This window comes from Ornithodoros turicata, chromosome 4 (assembly GCF_037126465.1).
Source record: "Ornithodoros turicata isolate Travis chromosome 4, ASM3712646v1, whole genome shotgun sequence".
Lineage (NCBI taxonomy): Eukaryota > Metazoa > Arthropoda > Arachnida > Ixodida > Argasidae > Ornithodoros > Ornithodoros turicata.
In genome coordinates this window covers 25,727,954-25,747,693 of record NC_088204.1, presented here as the reverse complement: position 1 = coordinate 25,747,693, position 19,740 = coordinate 25,727,954, and the positions used below count along the sequence as shown (strand labels likewise).

Sequence of the window (19,740 nt, the reverse complement as noted above, 5' to 3'; positions counted from 1 at the left end):
AAGCATATCGTGTTAGACTTTTTTTGTTTGCGTTTCACAGACTGGGTACACGAGGGCCAAAATGACAAAATCACAACTGTTTCAAGCTCCAAATAGTCCTGTTGCAGTTTGAAGACCATATGTGGAGCTGCATTTTTTGGAACATGCTCCACATAACAAGCATGACAAAGTCAGCACTGGATAGCAGGACCCCGTCCCCAAGCAGCTTTTCTCACGCTGCAGTTGTATTCAACAAAAGCATGTGAGTGCTGGAGAAGGACATTCAGTTTGGCACAACCACGCCTGCAAATAATCAGAACAAATAAAGGAAGAAGCAAACAAACATAGAAGGGCTGTACTTCAAAAAGAGATAAGGCCTGTGTCTCAAGGAGGTGTTACCCCTTTCTAAGTAACTTAATTGATTAAGCTTACATCACTACCTGATTAACTGTCGTAACGAGTGTGATCTAATTGCGTGAAGTAATTATTTGGGCTGCTTCGGTGTGTCCATATTTGCAAGGCAGAGCACCGCTGTCGTTTACTAAAAGACTCTTTCCAAGGCGATGCTTGATATAAATCATACTAAACGCATACACGGCTAAAACAACGGCTGTGATTCTACAGAACGATCTCTTTCTGCCATGCGAGTATATCTTTTCCCGGACCGTTATGGAACAATTTTTGTCCAGAACGCAGTACGGGATATTATATACATGGTTGTTGTTAACTTCACATCGTTTCTTGTTGAAATATTGGATGGGAAACGTATACTGTAGTACAATACCCAGCGCTGCACTGCTGTGACGGTCTAGTTTCGGAATGCAGAACATAACGTAATTAAGAATCGAACGGCAGGACACCTGTGAAACACTGTTAGGATACATCAGTATACTGGCACCTTACAAAATTGTGTGATGACAAGCAACGATCAACGCCTGCAGCGCAATAAATACTCACAACCTCCGTTGCCTCCCATTGTTTTCTATGGGCGCACACTGCGCTTTAGGGCCTCCCAACATGGCGGCCCGAAGGCACGCCTCTCCCCCACGAGCCCCTCTCCCATGCGCGATCCAGCCTTTATACATAGAGATCAGTGGACACAACACGAAGTATCAGTCACAGCTGTGTTTGAGACACGGAGTAAGACTCCGTGGTTTGAGACTTCTGGGTTCTACATTATGCATCAACTTCACCAGCTCGCTTGCTATCTTTTCATTGACGATTCTATACTTTCGTCGCATACTTTACCCACAACCATTTGCACTGCAGCACCATGTTTCGCATTCTACGACTTTTATCATTCGCAAGTTATCAAAATATATGTCATCTCTTAGCCAGGTTTTGTCTGAGTTACAGTACAACATATTCTCTGCAGAGAATTTTGGTTATATATATTTTATGGTTTATTTCGGGGGGTCATTTTAGAGCGTGCCTGGTGCATGGTCTGGTCGACATGGGTGCCACGTGCCACTATACCCACCACTACGAGTTAGAGCCCTGCACCATCCGCGGATGGAAGCGGATATCCGCAAGATACTTGCGGATTCGGATGAAAATTTAGCACTTCCTGCGGTGTGCGGATCGGATGCGGATGTGAAAGCAGCGGATCGGATGCGGATATACCGCGTGCTGTAACTTTTCGACCAGCAATTTATTTGTATTGTGCGCCGACAGCGAGCGCGTGCACCTTTGATCATGCACGGCCAAGACGGGAGAGGAGGCATTCTGGCATCTCGAACCACGCGAGCACCGGCGAGGTAGCGTTCCACGCGTTCCAGAAATCTCTCCATATCGCGTTTGTTGAAAGAAAGGGGCACCTTTGCTTGTCGTCGTGAGTCCTTCCGTGACAGCTAGCATGGAGGCATCCGAAATTATACCAACATTATAACATTTACGTGTCCTTCGAAACGGGCGGAGTTTTGCGGATCGGATGCGGATAACGTGTGTGCGGATGCGGGTCGGACGCGGTGCCAAAAATCTCATCCGCGCAGGGCTCTACGAGTCTTCTTCTGGCGCTTGGCTTGGCTTGGCCAAGGGCCCGAAACTCGCCAGTTCCTTTGCGGGATAAAGTGAGGCGCTTCATGCGTTTCACGTCATCGGACGTCAGAAAACGTCACAAATTGAACGTCATGGAGACATCCGGTGGCTAGTGATTACTGATTCGTTCCCATGAGGATGAATTCGTTTTCTGAGCGATGATTGGCTGTTTTCAAACTTGTTCGCGAGCGCTCGAACAGGCGACAGCGGCGGCTGTGCCGGTTGGAACCGGCGTCCACGGAGTCGCCGGCGTCCGTTTCGGACGGCTTGCGTTGTGTAGCGGTTGTGTTGGACTATGAGTTGTGATTTTTCCTGTTTAAAAACGCAAGCTGGATCATGTGAGCGTCCTCGAACAGTCACAGCTGCCAGGGAAGATGCCTGCGCAACATTTGTGCTCTGCTTCTTGGTGTAGAAACTATTCGAGCGTCCGAACGCCTCGTACCCGACACCTGGTCAACGACTGCCGAGAGGTAAGTCATTTGTCGTTGCTTGTTGCCTCACAACACCGCATTCACTTCGTGTATTGTGAATAAGTTGCTTAACAGTTACCGGAATACGCGGTGACCGAGACAGACAGCGTAGCTTTGCAGATACGATGGTAGACTCTATTTCTTTTCGTGAAATAATATTATCTAAATGTTATGATTAAATACCCGTTCACGTCGTACTGTATAAAGGTATGACGCTACTGTAAGTCTGATTCTTGGTGATTTCGCTCGACAAGTTTCGTCAGACGCGTTGACTTAGTAGCTGTTCTGTACGTAGCGCCAAAGCCAAGATTGTCAGGCTAATCGATCTGAATATATAATGGTGAAGTAGCGCAATAAAAGGTATTTTTCGTACTAAGGTCGCTCATCACTCCCCATGACTGCGAGCTTCTCACAACCCTACCACCGTTCTTATTTTTCCCGTTCAATAGCACCGTTATTCTTTCTATTTACATTGCAACTTTCGCATGCATAACCGTATATCTGATACCAATTGTTTTCATCTTGCAGCCACTGAGATCCAGTTCCTAGTAGCAGTCCTTGTGCCAGAGGCAGTCCGACATTATCAGGCTTCTTCAAGCAAATTCTGGAGCAATGTTAATGTCATCCTGTGTACATCTTGCTTGCATAACCGTATGTCGCACAATAAAATACTTAATGTGACAAAAACAACCAAGGCTTCATCGTATTCCTGTAACTCCCACTGCATTCCAACAAACGCGAACCAAAAAAACAGTGCATGGAAGAAAAAAAAGGAACAACAAAAGACGGGAAACAGAGCAGAGAGGAGGAAAGTAGTGAGAGAGAAACGGATGACACGTCATTTACGTCATAATCAAAAAAGAAAAAAATAGGGTGGCTAGTCCTCAGTCATTGGTCCAGCTCCGGAGGTCACGTGAGTTTTCAGCTACAATAGATTTATACTACAGCTTCGCGCCCCTGGCTTGGCCGCTGCTTGGCTACTTCGGTGGTTTGGCCGTTTGGTCGGTTTGGTTTTCAGCTGTTGTTGAAAAGCAGTGGAAACATGGAGTTGTCTGCGTCCCTTACGCGAGGTGTGACTAAAGCTGGAAACAAAGCTGAAATAGGTGACAGCGAGTATGCGCAGCTTGTGACCATGATTTTCCAAGTGGCTGTATCGCGCGATTTTGAAGGACATGCCTTCGACGGTCGCGGCGACCTGCAAGATGCTGTGAAGGAGGCTGGGGCTGGTCTCCTAGCGCTAATCGTTGAGAGCGCAAAGAGAGACTTTGATGAGTCCTTGTTACGGCTCCAGCTGGAAGAGTGCAAGATGCCTGGCGACCGCGTCAATGTTATTCTCGAAAATTACAAGAAACATAAACACGCGATTCGTATGAGACTCAGTGAGCTAAGCACTGGACGACCTCCTCACTTAGTGGGCGTTGACTGGGCAATGGATTACCGCGTGAAGCATGGACATTTGACTCGTTTAGATGAACCCGTTTTCCGAGTTAACCTTGGAAATGACGCCACGTCGTTTGAATGTAACCTGGCGCAAATGCAGGACTTGGTTCACACGCTCAGAGATGCTGTGAAGTGTGTTCAGGGGAAAGTGCAAGGCGACGTTGCCTGAAGATTGAGACATTTACGTGCGATGGATGTATTATATGTAACAAAAAGCACTGAAAACAGCACTGTTCGCATGAATCGTAAAAATGTTGCTCGTATGGTCGCCACTTTTCCCCCTCTTTTTTCACTGGTGAAAGCGGGGCGACCTGCCTACCATAAGACCCAGTATTTCGAGGTGTGTGTGCCAGGAAAGGATCAGCCTTTATGTCTCAACTGGACTCCCACAAATAGGGCTGGGTTACGAGATGCTGTGTGATCAGGGCGAGTCCTTCATTAGTTTACGTGGCATAGCCAATCCACACCCATAAAGGCCAGGAAACCAAGTGAGCAGGCATTTCAAGAGGGTGTAACCTTTTTATTTTGCTATATTTTCCTATCCATCTCAAAATACAAGAGATGCCAAAGTGCACCCACACATTGGAGGCCTGCATCACAATGTGTCGCCTTGAGCATCTTTAGAGAGTTGGTTGTATCACTTTTTTTTTTCTTCCACAAGGTTCTAGAGATGATGTTGTACATGACTGATTTTCACCCCCTCTCCACAAAGTGGTAGAACCAATGACCCTTTTGTGTGATGGAGAGCTATATGTACCATAAATACCCAGTCCCATCCTCCCCACTTCATCCATCACTGCGGCATCCATAAAACTGCCTGTATGGACAAAACTCGATATCTAAGCTCAGGTTCCTACAAATGTTAGTATGTGGCCTTGGAGGCCAGACAGAAATGAGATGGCAATGGGTAAAAAAAAACTCAGTGCTCCAAGTTGTGGCAAAACTGTTGAATCCCAGGTTCTGCAGAAATTTGTCAAATTATTTTCCCACAGTATTTCGAATGCTGCCCGTGTAGGCCAACCCCAAAGCACTACACGAAAATAATGGTGCGACAGATTTTAACGTATTCAAGATCATTTTGCACTAGGCTGCTGGTTCAGTAACTTACCTGTACACCAAACATGTTTGTTCTGTCTGGCCTTCGATCACAACTCTCTGTATAGTCCAAGGAAACTCTGTTTAAATTATGTCCGTATTCATGAACCAATGAAGAGTCCCTGATGCAGTACGCAGGTATGCTTTGCCGATATAGCACTCCTGTTGACAATTTGTCACTCACAGACTTTTCGTTAACAGCCGTATTTCGGATAATTGCTTGGGCATCGGTGAGACTTAAATTCTGTGTTTGTCTTAATTGTTTGTTCAGCATCTGCAATTTACATTAAGTTGAACTGAGAAGTGGTAAAATGTGGCCAGCATACACACGCAAAACAAAAATCCCAAACATAAAACGATAAAATTAAACACTAAAACTACGATCCAGTGCAGTGCCTAGCACCTAAATATGTAGAGTTACAACTGCAACTAGCCTTCTTGCTTTATGTTTTCCCAAATTTGAGAAATAAAAATTCGACATTGTTCTGTAACAAAGACTTGTTGCAACAGCCACAGTGAGACTTTGCAGACAGATATATAAAATGTGTAAAGTTGCATCATATGCCAACAAAAGTGTGCAGTGTTGTTATTACTCATAACAGCTCACGTTCTCCCTGTATTTACAGAAGTATTATCATGTGACCTTTCCTTCCAGTATACCAGGACTTCTCTTGTATATGACTTGCAATGACTGGCAATTCTTTCTATAGAACGGAAGTAACGATATGCATATGCAGGGTTCTTTGAGCGTAACTCAGAACTGTACTCACTGATACTGCCAGCTCTACATGCAGAAATTTATTCAGTGTGAACTCTGAGGCAACGTGAGCTTCAGAACTAACCCCTAAAAGCATTTTCCATACGAAAAAAAGAAAAAAGTGTTTCTCTACAGTGCACAGATATGCAACACCCATTGAAAAAACTAAAAAAAAACTCAAAAGTTACCTGCCTTGGCCCATGTACTGTTCATCTTTTTTCCTTTCTGTTCTTTTTCAGTACGTTTCAAGCAGCATTATGAGGCACGGCATCAAGTTCCAATCAATGTTTTAATTTGTATCTTTCATGTTGGCTTTGGGGCATGGAATGAAAGAATTTTAAATTTAAAACTTACATTAACATCTTTATTAATAAAATTAATACCATATGGCAAACTGAATGGGAATAGAGCTCACAAAGTTTGCAAACTAGAAATTTCCTTTGCATGATTCAACCCAGCTTGGCTAAAACACACCTCTTCCACTCTCCATGAATCCACACATCTACAATGCAATAATTATCCTGTAAATTATTATAGTGAACCTAAAAACGCGGTCTCGCATGGCAAAAATAAAGAATAAAATAGTGCTAAGGGTGCAATGATGATGAGCACAATACCTTACTCTCGCTCTCGCTTTCTTTTTTTTTGCATATAGTTTTTTTGCAACAACAACAAAGGGAAAAAATGCATCCTAAGAAATGTAAGAATGGAGATATTTCTTGCAACATGACTGCTTACTTCAACACTTCTTGGACTTTCTCTTTCCTTTGTCATGTTGTGTGACCTGTTCAAGGCATCCTATCCACTCACCAAAAGCAAGCGCATACTTGCACAGTGCAATCCTGTTAATTCAAACCCACCTAATTTTGACTTCTGGATGTTTTACGCTGACACTTGGGCCCTGTCACAGTCGTGTACGGTTTTTGAAAGGGGGAAAACGCCCGGTGATTCAAACGTGTGACTGTGCACAACGTTTTATTTGAATGAGATGGGCCAGGCGCATTGGACAATGCTCTCGTCCGGCAGCATCAGGGGCACGTGTACTTATTAATTGTTAAGTTTCCTTATTAGTACTTATATGGCCAATACTTGTGCCAGAGGAAGTAGGAGCAAGGAATGAAGCAACGTAATGGCACACGTAAACTCGAGAAGCAAGGTACAATGCCTGTTGTTCGTGAGTCATCAAAGCTAGTACCATTAGTACCATGCTTTAAGGGGATCAATGTCACTCCTGTTGACTACACAGCAAGCAAAAAGGCGTGGTCGACAGTCGATATTTTCTCGGACTGGATTTGCAGAGACCGCAACTGGGCTGGGTTCAACAAGCGTTGATGGACTTGTAGGCAAAAAAAAAGAATGCACATGTGTGTAAGAGACTATTTTCGGTCCCCTATATTTTAATGCTTGCCTATAAATGGGGTCCCGCATTTTCGGCACTTATTCCTGGGGAAATTTGGCGGGTGCTTTTTGGCACTTATATGTCTTGTCAAATTTGTTTTTTTGTTTGCGCCAAAAATAGATGAAGAAAAATCAGCAGCTATAATCACTAGGGAGAAGGACTAACGAAGGAGGGCAGCCTGGTAGGAGGACATTGAGAATGCAAAGAGTTTCGTTCCCTCTGTTGGAGGGTTCCACGCGTGTTGCTTGAAACCCTCTTGACCCCACCGATCAAAGTGTTATAGAGGAAGGTTTTTCCCTGGGCCAGCTGCTCAGCAGGGCGGCATTCTGCACATTCCACCTGGAAACGAGGTGAAGGAAAAACTAAAATGTTAAGCTCCGGTGCGCAACCGGGTACCAGCATTTTCGGCATGTAGCGCGAGATGCTTGGAACATGCCGAGTTTCCAAAAAATATTCGGCGAGTGTTTCTATGCATTTTTCAGCAGATGCCAAAAACGCGGGACACTACCTATAAATAAATGTTCCAGAATACGAATGAGCCTGTTGTATTCCTGGGATTGCGTGACCGTCAACGAGCAGCAAGGCCTAGCAAGCGATGACGTATCTCCGATGCAGCTAGTTTGCGCTGCCGACGTATCAGACCCTCGTTCAAAGGGACTCCCTTTAATTTGAACTGTGCTTTATTCAAACAAATCTTCAGCTCCCTTCGAGTTGGAGTTAACAGGGTTGCACTGTATATGTCGTACCCCGATTTTGCCCCCTCTCTAAAGTGACGGACCAGATGTAATGAAATGTTGCACAAAGCATGCCACCTACAATTAAGATTACATGTTCATCATTAACATATAATCTTACTTGCATGAGAAATGCTTTGCGTTTAACGCACCGGACTGCATCAGCGATCTTCACGGATCCATGCGCACGGGTTTCAACTCCGTCGCCCCGGTAACCAGCACAATGCAGCAGCAGACACAGAAACTTTTGCGCGTTCCCGCTGTCTGAGCGCAGGCCCGAAGTCGGCATTCTGTCCCTGCACTCTCTGTTAAGCACCCATGGTTATGTTATGCAAAGCAGGTAATGGTAGCCTCGAAATAAAGCACAGCATGAGCTATGTGGTTGGGCCCTCCTGAGCTACCACAGATCCTCTTGCACATGCCAGAAGCATCCGTGTGCTGGATGCACTGCTACAGCTATCTCCGCTGCTCCGATTGCTGGTGTGACTCGCTGGCGTTCCTGGTAGAGAGACGCTAGTCTCAACGTGTCCCACCATAACTGCAGTTGAACGCACGGGTGACAGAACCTGCAATGGCTTTGTAACCTAGAAAACACAGGAAACCAACATACATTGCATTCAGCCTCGCACCACATGCAGCAGCTATTGGGCAACATGTTGTAAGTAGTCATATAAGTCAGTCATAGTCAGTAGTGAAACTTAAAGTGTCACACTTTGACTTCACTAATTACAGTCGGTCGGTGCTCCAAAATTTGGGACTTTGCAATTTTCAGACAAAAATGTTGGCACTGTCACACGCCCCATAGAACAAATGTATTTCCATGTCCAATAATTTGGACTGTTCCTCGGAACACATGCTCGATTATTCGTACTCATCTCGCTTCAAACCTGCATGGTTTTTGGAACTACCGTCCGGTCTCCAGCCAGAAATACAGGAGAGTAATGACCTCTCATGCCCGATATTTCATACTGCGCTACAAAACGAGAGCCACTTCCCAACATGATGCACGCGTGGAAGCGCATGTGTGGGAAGGCGGAGCTTATCTGCGCGTGACTGAAACTGAACGCTCCACTCCACCTCAGACACGTTGCGAGAGCTTGTTGCTTATATTTCAAAACGTGTGTCTTCGAATAGAGTATGTTTGAGTGTCGGAAGCACTTCAATGGCAACCTCAACTTCGAGTGAGGATATCGATGGTGCTACTGCGATACACGCGTTTAGTAGAGGCAAAGACACAAATTCATCGATGATCGAGACTAATGTGACATTGCCACTTGACGCCTCTGTAGCGTTAGTATCAACGTCATCTTTGGCACCAACAACGTAAAAAAAGGTGAATGGTGAAAATGATGGCACTGACGAGGATGTTGTTGATGCATCCCTGTCCACAGTGGCAAACCCAATGTGGACACGGTGGCTAAGACAGGGTGGCTGGACAAGTGGTGACTACATACAATGGGTGCGTTAAGTGGACGCCCTGGAGCTGCCCTAGGGCGAGAGTGTTTCAGATTCCACTCACTTAATGCGACACAAGCGCCACCCGTGCACCCAGGAGTGAGAGACTCCGTGTCGTTTTTTGCACTCCCGTTTCAATGGGGTGCATGGAAGCAGACGACAAGTGCCTGAGCGCTTGAGATTTTTCCGTGACGTATTTCCTGTTGAGCGCCGGCAGGACGGCTTTTGAAGTGTGGGCTCTGAAGCAAAATATGGATTCACTATGTTACCCAATGCTCACATTTATGGAAACTTTAATATTTTTATGACTGTTATCGTGGTTTCCAATTAGTGGACAACCTCCACAGGGATGTCGGTGGCTGCTCACGTGAAACGTGAAATCTTCACACCATGCAGTCATCTTCACAGTAAACAGCTCCTCAGCATCTGTTACAAATTCTAATTTTTTTCCATTTAATTCGCTGCTACAGCAGAATCTTGATGATACGAATTTCGGGATGATACAAATTATTTTCCGTTCCCAGCCAGAATGCCCATTCTTCCCAAGTACAGTAGCAGACTGACTTTCCGGGCTTGACGGTGACCTGAAAGCCGTCCGAATAATGCAGCAGTTTGAAAAACCAGACGGTCACTAAATTTAACCGCACATATTTCACCACAGCTGCACCAAAGAAGTCTATAATAAGTGCCCTGCGGTATCTGGCGCCTGGGTGTCACACTATCCACTCGCATTTGCATGAGCGTCATAGGTTCATCGTGACTCACTTTCCGGCTGTCCAATTTACTGAACAAGACATTACCACACCATCCAAAGCTGATGAACAGCGACAGCGTACAGAGTGCACAAACTGAAACTACGGAGAGTGTCCTGATGTTCATACTCCTGAAAGTGCTGATGCCTTGACACCGAAAGCCGTGGAGCCGCCGTGGCATTACCTAGAGGTACTGTTGAAGTTTTAGAGCAGTCTCGCCTAGGATTCCAATCCGATCGATGCACAATCCAAAATGACGGTTGACCACCATAGTGCCGAAAAATAGTGGTATATTGGTGCTTCTCTGCGAGCGTTTTGGTAATGCAAAATCGAGCACTCAGACCTCGACTTATTCGGAAAAAGAGTCGCAAAATGTATTAATCCTATGGCGAAGGTCACCGTTCCCCATGGGAGTCCGAGTAATCGGTGTCCGAAAAATCTGTCGGCTACTGTATTACAGTTCAGATGATACGGACACGTTATCTTGCTTTCGCGGATGATACAAACAAGACGAGGAGGCTAAAGATGTCGTTGCCCTATGATGCGCCCACACGCCTACGTCAAACGCATGCATGCACACATGCGCTGCCCAATTCCTCGTTGAACTTAGGCCTGTGAAAATAATCCCGCGAACACAAAGCTGTGGAGGATGATACCAACAGGCGAGATGCTGCGCGCATCTCTCGTGCTTGTGCCGGAAACAATGTGGCGCTCCCGATGACAGGCGGAGCGGCAACACCACGCGAGCAAATCAGTTGTGGGCACCGCAAACGACAGTCTTTCACTGCTTTCGCCTTGCCAACACAAGATTGTAGACACAGCACAACTGGGGCTTTCAGACAGCGATGCCCTGGCCGTGGTGGACGAGACAAACTAGCGAGACACCGCCTCCCGTGTTGGCGCCGGAGACGATGACGTTTCGTGGCTCGGCTACGACACCTTTCATTTATCTCCGAGTAAACTGCGTGTTTCTGTGCACGTCTACTGGTCGACATTGCAGGAAAGATAATGCTAAAAACCTCAAGATAACTTCTCTGGTTGCGACTACAGAGAAAATGCAAAGGGAGTATGCATTTCCTGCACTTTCGTGTGCTCACATACTTCATTTCTGATCACACAACTTTCAGATGATACGAATATTTTCCGCGACCCCGACAGAATCGTATCATCGAGATTCTACTGTACAAGGTAGCGCTGCAAAGTTGATTTTCGCTGTTTAGTGGCCGCTCGGGGTGTCTCATATTCCTGATTTGAGAGCAGCAAAAGAGGGGTGCCTACTTCACGCACCCATTGATGAACGTATACAAGGATTGTGCTACACTCATTGAAATTCACAACAATACATTGTTGCGTGTTCGCACTGCATAGCAGACACATATAGATACGTACTTATTTTTAAAGGGACTATGAAACGATTTTTTTCTTCGTTTCGTTCGAAAGAAGACATTTTTCTGAGTCTAGAACCGAAATTTTACTTTCGTCGCGCGAGCGGATTTCTCGGGAGCGAATTTAAACGGAGCAGCGAAGGGAGGACAGCTGGCGCCGCGCCGTGATGAGCTGCCGAGCGGAGACACAACGGGTAACTTGACGCGACCACGGCCGGCTCAGCAACACGTCATCGTGACGTGTTGCCGAGCTGAGGAATCCCGCCAGGAGCATGCGCCGTAGGATCCCGCGTATGCGTTCATCGGGAGTGGAAATCTCCATGCCAGCAGCTTTCGCGCGATCGGCAGATTTTGGCAGTGGCGGCAGCCACAGCGCGAGCTCGCGGCATTACTTGCCATTGTGCAACACCGGTGACGTAACAGGGAACCGAAGAGCGGTCCGTACAGTTACACCATCGGCAGGGAAATATGCGCGGGAGAGGAGGAACGCGGAAGAGACATTTCCAGCGCGCGCTCCTCGCAGAGTGGAGCAATTTCGCCCGGAAAAATTTGTGGCATATTAGTTTCTCTGCGGGAAGAACGGTTTCCATCGAAAAAAAGTATGGGGGTTCGGGAAATTTCATAGTCCCTTTAAGTCACTCGTGAAGGCTTTTGAAATAAACTGATTTATGCCATTCAGTAAAAATTCGGACTGGCTAATAATTCAGACTGCGTTCGTGGCTCCTAGAAGTCCAAAAAATCAGTTGGTGACTGTATTTTTCGGAGCTTTTCAAAGTGATACAGTAAAAGCTCGTTAATTCAAGTGCAACGGAGATGTCAAAAGAGTTTGAATTAAACGACATTCGAACTAATGAGAGACAAAGAAACACACGCGCGACGCTACAAGTGCACAAGGAACAGTCATAAAATTTATTTGTGAAAGAAATCAGTTATTGATTTGCCTTTGACTGTTAAATCTAAGCACAGTCAAGCTTTGTTCAAGTGCACGGATGTGCCATAGTGCTTCGTCTTGTCCTTCCTCTGAAGCTGAAGAAAAGGCAGGAGACACGCAGTGCAGGCATGACCTCCCCTTTAACCGACCGCACAACAATTTTGTTGAGCATGTTCAAAAGCGTTGTTCTCTGAGGAGGAGAGTCATTGAAGCATTCTGACACCAGGAGTGGGCAGTAATAGTAATACTTTGTATTATAATACTATTACTATAATACTTTTCAGCATTTGTATTATGTATAATAATACTCATTTTCCAAATGTATTTCTATCTGTATTATAATTAGGGCCTGATTTTTTCGGGTTTTATTTTTCAGCAAAATCGGGGGGGGGGGGGGGGTAAATATCGGGTTATATTTTGCTTCAATAATTCGGGTGTAATCGGGTTGAACTGCACCTCATTCAACCCAATTCTGGTTGAATCGGGTAGAATCTGGTTTAAATCATCAGTTTACTCGGCATATTACAAACGGCACATCAGTAGACACAGGGTCCGTGCATGTAAGAGGCAGCAGGGCCTCTGTTTTGACAGTCTGTATGAGCATGCTTATGCATTTACAACACTGTTTCCAAAGTTCTGCGTTAGTTATGATGACTTTGGATCCCCCTGATCTAGCAGTTTTCGGGGAAAATATCGGGTTAAACCCTGTTTTTCCTTATTTGAATCGGGGGGTAAATATTGGGTGTATTCGGGTATAACCCTAAAATGTCAGGCCCTAATTACTATACACAAAATTGAGGTATTACATGTATTATAATTAGAGGTGTGCGAATATTTGAAATTTCGAATACGAATAGAATATTTGCAATACTCTATACGTATTCGTATTCCAAGTTTTTGAATATTTGTAAAAGTTCGAATATTCGATTTTTTTGCGCATATCACAGCAGCTTATTCCGAAGCTGTTGCAGGCTACGCACTGGAATTTGTACGTTGAACCGAAACCGAATCTAGTACCCAGTTGTGTGCGGCAGCCATTTTAGAGTCTGCCCCAACGAAACCCGAGACCACGGTATGTTTCATACATCGTCAGCACTGTCACGGCTTTAGTGGATTGTTAGCGAACTCTGAACATTCGTATGAGGCCTAGAGTTCGGTGAAATTACGGTTAAACATCGAAATTTAGTTGACGTTGAGCTGAACATCGCTGTTCAGCGTCCCATTGCATGCACAGCCAAAACATGTGCCTCGAATGCGTCTTTTTTTTCGGTTTCGATTTGTGGTTGTCAGCGATATATGATAGAATCATGGTCGCGTGCGACGACGGCGATAATCGAGGAGTGGGACATGTTGATATTTCGACATAGTTTCCCCTACTCCGGCGCTCTGCGACCGTATGAAAGCGCTAACTAGGATGACAGTAACGCTGCAGTCATTTGAAACTGCGTTGTTACAGATGATAGCAAGACGCATATATAGCCTTAAGCACGACCTTCATGGAGCAATTTTGCTCGCGACTCACGCGCGTCGCCGTCGCCGCGACAAAGTTTGAGGCCCGCGCGCAGATTTCCGCCGTGAAATGAAAGGAGCGCTGAACACGGACGTCGCGGAAACAATCACGCGTGATACAGCCATACAACATCGTCGAGGATCGCAGTTTTACTGCGCTGTAATGCATGAGGCTGTTCCAAACTATGCATTACCGTCAGTAACGATGGTTTCACGTGTGATGTCACGCGTGAGAGCACTGAAACCGTGCAGTTTCTCGCTTTCACGACAAATGGGGAAGGCATTGTCAATGCAAGAAGAGATTACTTGCCACCATCATTTTCCTTCTGAGGTGCTCATCACTAAATCATCCCACACTCTGAACATGTCATTTCTCTTTACTTCCATTCTGTCTGTTTCACCAGCACTTTACAATGCCAACACAGGTGTTCACTGTTCATGAAAGATTTTTTAAATGAGTTTTTTCTTTCGGTTTTCAGCTTGCCTGATGAGAACAGCAAACTTTTTCATTGTAAAAATAATTTTACTGTACATGTGCATATAAGCATGTATGCCCTATGCTAAGCCAATACATTAATACATATTCCTCATTAGCATTTGGGACATTTTTCTAAGGATCAGCAGAACACAACTGTGACGATGCTTGTTTTCGGGGCTTAAGTAACTTAATTAACTCTTAGAAGCCATTATCCTATGACGTGATATTCGATATTCGAAGGACAATTTTGTAGATTCAGTAGGACCCCTATATAGTCAACCCGGATATAGTGAATATATGGTTATAGCCACGACCATCTCTATAATACACGACCATAACGCTCGCCCGTTCGCCTATGGGACTTCCGTCCGCGCCTCGAGGAGCGGAAGTGCCGTATTTATGCGCGGAGCGCCCGCCAGGGGCGCCACTTGCGGGACCCAGAAGAGTGCCTGTTGTAGCTCAGCTGTGTGCAATATGAGTGGTCCTTGTGGTTAATTCTTCGTGCGTACATGTTTGTGTATTGTCGCAGGTTCTCTGTTCATGTAGAGCTAAGAGTTCTGAAACTAAATACTCAGAAATAGGCTGTGCTCTGAAGCGTAGGTGGCATGTAAAACTGTGAAACTCGCGCACTATGTGCCGTACATCGTACACATAAACTTGCAGCAGCACCTTGTGTGTTGGGCCAGTTATCATGCGTTTATGATTGTCAGACGCAAGCGCGTTCAGACTTTACGTTTCACGTGAGAGGCCTTCCGTGTTAACATACAGGGCAGTTACAGAAAATGGATGAATGCGACCGTAAGAAGAAACTGTTCCTGGCAAAGAGATGACTGACACCTGTTACGACATCCAACAGAATTTGTTGTATAAGCAAGCACTTCAGTTTTAAACCAGCAGTTGCTTGTTTTGTTTTTCTACTTATTGGTCCCTTTTTATTTTACTTTTACACTTTTTTTTTCGTCTTTTGCGGTCTGCCATTACAATGCTCTGCTAACCTTTATTATGCTGTTCGGATAGAAGCCACTCTGAGAATTTTTCTTGATGGTGGCTTTTCTGCGACGCTACCTTTTGGTGCCCTTTTTGTGTTCGTTTTGCACTCCTGGGAGATGCAAGGCTGTGTAAACTTCATGATCACTAAACGTAGGTACCGTAGCCACGGTGCCACGTCTGAGAATTTTACGCTTTGCGCCGATGCTAAAGTCTTCGGCCTTGAAATGCCCAGAACACGCAGAGTTCGAGCTAGCACGCAGGCGAAAAACGATTTTAGATGGAGAGTTTTTCGCTGTTGTTGCAGGCAATGGTCGCGGCTGATTACTTTGTTGTACGAAGCATCTTCATCAAATTTAATACAAGCCTTTGCTCATCGGCACCAGTGAAGATGCTGTTCTCCTTTGCGAATCTGATTGTACGGCCGGGCATACGAATCCTAACTGATGCAGTCAAAAACTTCTAATATTAAAACTACCGTGATAATCTAACAAATAAATGCTATTTTTCATTGCAGACTTGTTGTTATGTTCATCATTATTTCTGTAATTCCAGATGACATCTTCATCACAGTATTTATTGTACTAGTTACATCATTTAAATACTGTATATTTTATATTTAAATACTCCTTTCGAAAAGTATTTATGAAGAGTACTTAAACACTCCTTTCAACAAAGTATTTTGTATTTATATTTAAATACTAAAAAAATGCATTTATGTCCCCCCCTGGTCGGAGGCCACGGTTCATTATTCGTTTTTTTTTTTCAGAGAGAGATGAGCAAAAGGTACTCAGCTATATTAGATAAAACTATTTATGGTACACACTGCCATCCATAAAGTGCACCCTATACGAAATGAAACAATCGCAATTCGCAATGAAGTTGCTTGTGTCAAGACGGCGCGATATATTTCGAGCCACTTCTCCCGTAAGGCAGCATTTGAGCGGAACTCGTGGAATGAAATACTTGTGTTCGACACTGCTTTCTTCGGCTTGCAAAGCGGGACGGTGCAGTACACCATCACATCTGCACCATGCACAAACCATGCACTGGAGACAAACACTGTCCACCGCGTGAAAAATAGCAAAAACCAAACGCGAATGACGGCAGCAATGGTATCCGCATAGCATGCGTCGTCTGCCGAGGGTCCCGTATTCAACGCCACAAACGCGCAGCGGCCGCTTGGCAAAACTACATCAGTGGCGCTGGGGCTAGGTGCGAGTGTTATGGTCGTGTATTATAGAGATGGTCGTGGTTATAGCGAAGCAAACCTGCGGTCCCAATGTGTTGGAACCCCCAGCCATGAACTACTGATGTAGTCAAGATACTAATATAGTGAAGTTTTTTAGTGGTCCAACTAACTTCACTATAAAGAGGTTCTACTGTATTCGTATTTGAAAATTTTAATATTCGCACACCTCTAAACTTTTGAAGGTGTAATGCTTTCCCAGAGGCCATATGTCCGACCTGCTGAGTGTCACCAGTGCACCTTATCAGTATTTTTTCGTGTCCCACAAGCATTCGGACAAAAACAAGGCCCCTATTATTTCCCTGCCCCAAAATTATTACAAAGGGTGTGACCTCGGGGCCAGAGGTTATACTGGAGGCTTCCTTGCATTCCTTCCAGTTCAGCATCCGTAAGGATGAGCAATCCCATTTCAGGTGCTTTATCGTATGAAAGGGTGTGTACAGTCCAGCCACTTCTGTATGCGGTTGCACTATGGTCAGTCACACACTTTTGAACCGCCCACATTTTATCATCCAGACTGAACGAAATCAAGCCTATGCCACAATGAGAGCAAGCTGTTCCTTGTGGTCGAGTTGATCAGCGCTATTGCATCAAATTAAGAAAGGAAGGGCATATAGAGGACTACCCCTTTGAGAACATGCTAAAAATGTAAGCACATCAAATAAAACGTGAGTGGAGAATGACTGTCTCGATAAGTAATGCACAAATTGTATATATTTCTTCTTTTCATTTCCATTTTTCTCCGCAAGCTCTGTATCAATGTATTACTAGTATTACTCGTGTAATACACACAAGTATTAGTATTATGTATTATAATACCTCATAATCAAAGTATTATGTATTATGTAGTATTATAATACAAAATATGAGTATTACTGCCCAACCCTGGCTGACACCTACATTCCGCTTCTGAAATGACATTCTGTTGTTTAACTAAGTATCGTGACGATAGGTGCCCGGGTGGCATCTAAAAAGAAAGACGACGATCGCGCGCGAAAAGTTACGGTGCTTCGGAAAACGGGCGTCTTTGTGCAGGACATTTCCGCAGACAGGGATCAGGCAATGCATCCACACTTGTTTTGGTGATAATATGGTCCTTTTAACACGTACAGAAAAAAAAAAAAACTGTCTCCCTCCTTTTAAAGGGCTCTCTGCTAGCACGCACTTCCGACCTCTACAAAATTGTCGAAGTGCCCGTCCCGTGGTAATGCAGTGAGTGAAAATTACATAGCTTCGGTGGGTACTCCATGCTGTTATTAGCTGCTTCTAAGGGTTGGTGCCATTGATTACCAGTCTATCAGGGTACTTGAGACCCATTGAGCTCACTGACAACCAATTTGTATACATTTGCACAATTTCCACAAATTTGTGGCAATTTCTAAATGGAGTGTTGCAGCGACCTGGCGCTTGCAGTTTTACCCTTTTATAACTTGTTCAAGCTTCATAAATGAATTAAAAAAATTATTTGACCGTGGGTTCTATGAGCGTCTGCTAAAAAGGTTAACAGCCGCACTGGCGCCTCCTCCCTTTCCTCATCCGCATCACTATCCGCAGGTCCATCTTCTGTAGATTTGTCTCCAACAGAGATCTGCGCAATTATCTCCTCCTCCGTTAAAGTCCTACAAACCGCTGCGGAGCTGTCTGAGTCAATGTAGTCTGCGAAGCTAACAACTTGGAGCACCTCACACACGGCTGCAGAAACTACCTCTTCTGCCTTGGGTTCAAACTCCTGTAGCCTGTAGGATGTCGTTATCCACACTTGCCCAACTTTGGGCAACAAATCCACAGTGGCAAAAACAGTTCGCAATCATTGCTGGAGTGACCTGTTCCCGCGTGCACTCAATCTCATTCTTGTTCAGGATGCCAGCGTCAACTTAACAGAGGATTTCTAACTTCTCCTTGATTGCCCTCAACCGGTACTTTCCTCGTAAACTAATAGCTGACACTGTGCACGTGAAACGATGACAGCAACGCGGGCAAGATGTAGAAAAAGACGGATGGCCGTCCGCCTCACCGAAAGAAGGGGAGAGGAGAAGATGGAATTTAGTGGCGTCTGCCGATTGGGAGAAAGTAGGAGAGGGCCCACGCTTGGCGCTTCGTCAAGCCACAGAGAGGTGGCAGTAGCCAGGAAAAGCCAAGGAAAACCAGGCTTTCGATTGTGGCGCTCAGTTCAAACTCTGGAAAGCTGCCAGCAGCAGCGCACGGTTGCAGGCGTGTAGTTCGAATTATTTGTAGCGAAGCCGGTTTGAGTCTGAATTAACGGGCTACCTTATACATTGATGTATATGGGAGCATGGGGAGGCCATGATGACTTGTTCGAATTATCCAGAACTGAGAATTAATGAGGTGTGAATTAATGAGCTTTTACTCAAGATTTTGAAATAGTTTGATTTTGTAACTGAACAAATGGCCCAATTTTCATTTCTCCTGCCCCGCTCTTGCCCATGTAATGACAACGTCGAATTGAAACTACAAAAATCTGCACGTGCCCACGATGAGCTACTGTGAAGAGCGTGTGAAAGTGTTAGGCATTGTTAAGGCCCTTCGTTTTCCGCGATTCCGTGATTCCGCGAAATTTCGCGGAATTCGGAATTAATCGTGGAATCCTTCGTTTGGCACAGAGTTTCACGGAATCCTTTATTTTTTAAGGGTGTGTGGATATTAGAGTTCTCAAAATTCGAATCAAATATCAATCACTGGACGTATATGATTCGCGAATCGAAATACCCAATATTCGGGTTTCCGGATAATTTGACAATTCGCCGAATACGAACGACACCTCCCGAAAGTGGGCTTCACCTGAGGCTTCCCTGCATGAGGTGAAGCCGCCCCTACAAAATTGAAGCCAGCTTTATGAAATTGTTTATGCTGCAGGACAAAATAGACAGATTGTAGTTGAGCTCAGGATAACATTAGCCCAAGTTTATTGTGTATACTTCACTTGAGGAATGAGCAGTGTCCCTCCCGTATGCAGTTTAGCAGTAGCAGTGGGGGTTTTGATTTGATATCTGGGAGGTTGCCTTCAAGAAGGTAAGACTTTTAAATAATGGCTACAGCCCAAGAACAAAAGGCGGTGTACTAAA

At 45.0% G+C, this 19,740-nt stretch overlaps 2 protein-coding genes across 3 annotated transcripts in view; one reads left to right on the top strand and one right to left on the bottom strand.

Annotated features, from left to right (window-relative positions):
- The first annotated feature begins 3,528 nt into the window (after nucleotides 1-3,528).
- LOC135392225 (COMM domain-containing protein 3-like) lies at nucleotides 3,529-4,095 on the top strand. Its single transcript, XM_064622947.1, has one exon. The coding sequence runs from the start codon at nucleotides 3,529-3,531 to the stop codon at nucleotides 4,093-4,095; it is 567 nt and encodes a 188-aa protein (XP_064479017.1).
- Nucleotides 4,096-4,431: 336 nt separating this feature from the next.
- Nucleotides 4,432-19,740, bottom strand: part of LOC135391356 (E3 ubiquitin-protein ligase MGRN1-like) — a 46,288-nt gene continuing 30,979 nt past the window's right edge. The window contains exon 15 of one of the 2 annotated variants that reach the window (XM_064621605.1): nucleotides 4,432-8,495. In XM_064621605.1, coding sequence (XP_064477675.1) covers nucleotides 8,286-8,495 — 210 coding nt within the window. In that variant the 3' untranslated portion in view covers nucleotides 4,432-8,285. The remainder of the gene's footprint in view (nucleotides 8,496-19,740) is intronic. The other variant, XM_064621606.1, reaches the window with a different exon arrangement.

Bases quoted from the DNA above. Each gene is read 5' to 3' on its own strand.
- LOC135392225 (XM_064622947.1), top strand. From the start codon at position 3,529: ATGGAGTTGTCTGCGTCCCTTACGCGAGGTGTGACTAAAGCTGGAAAC.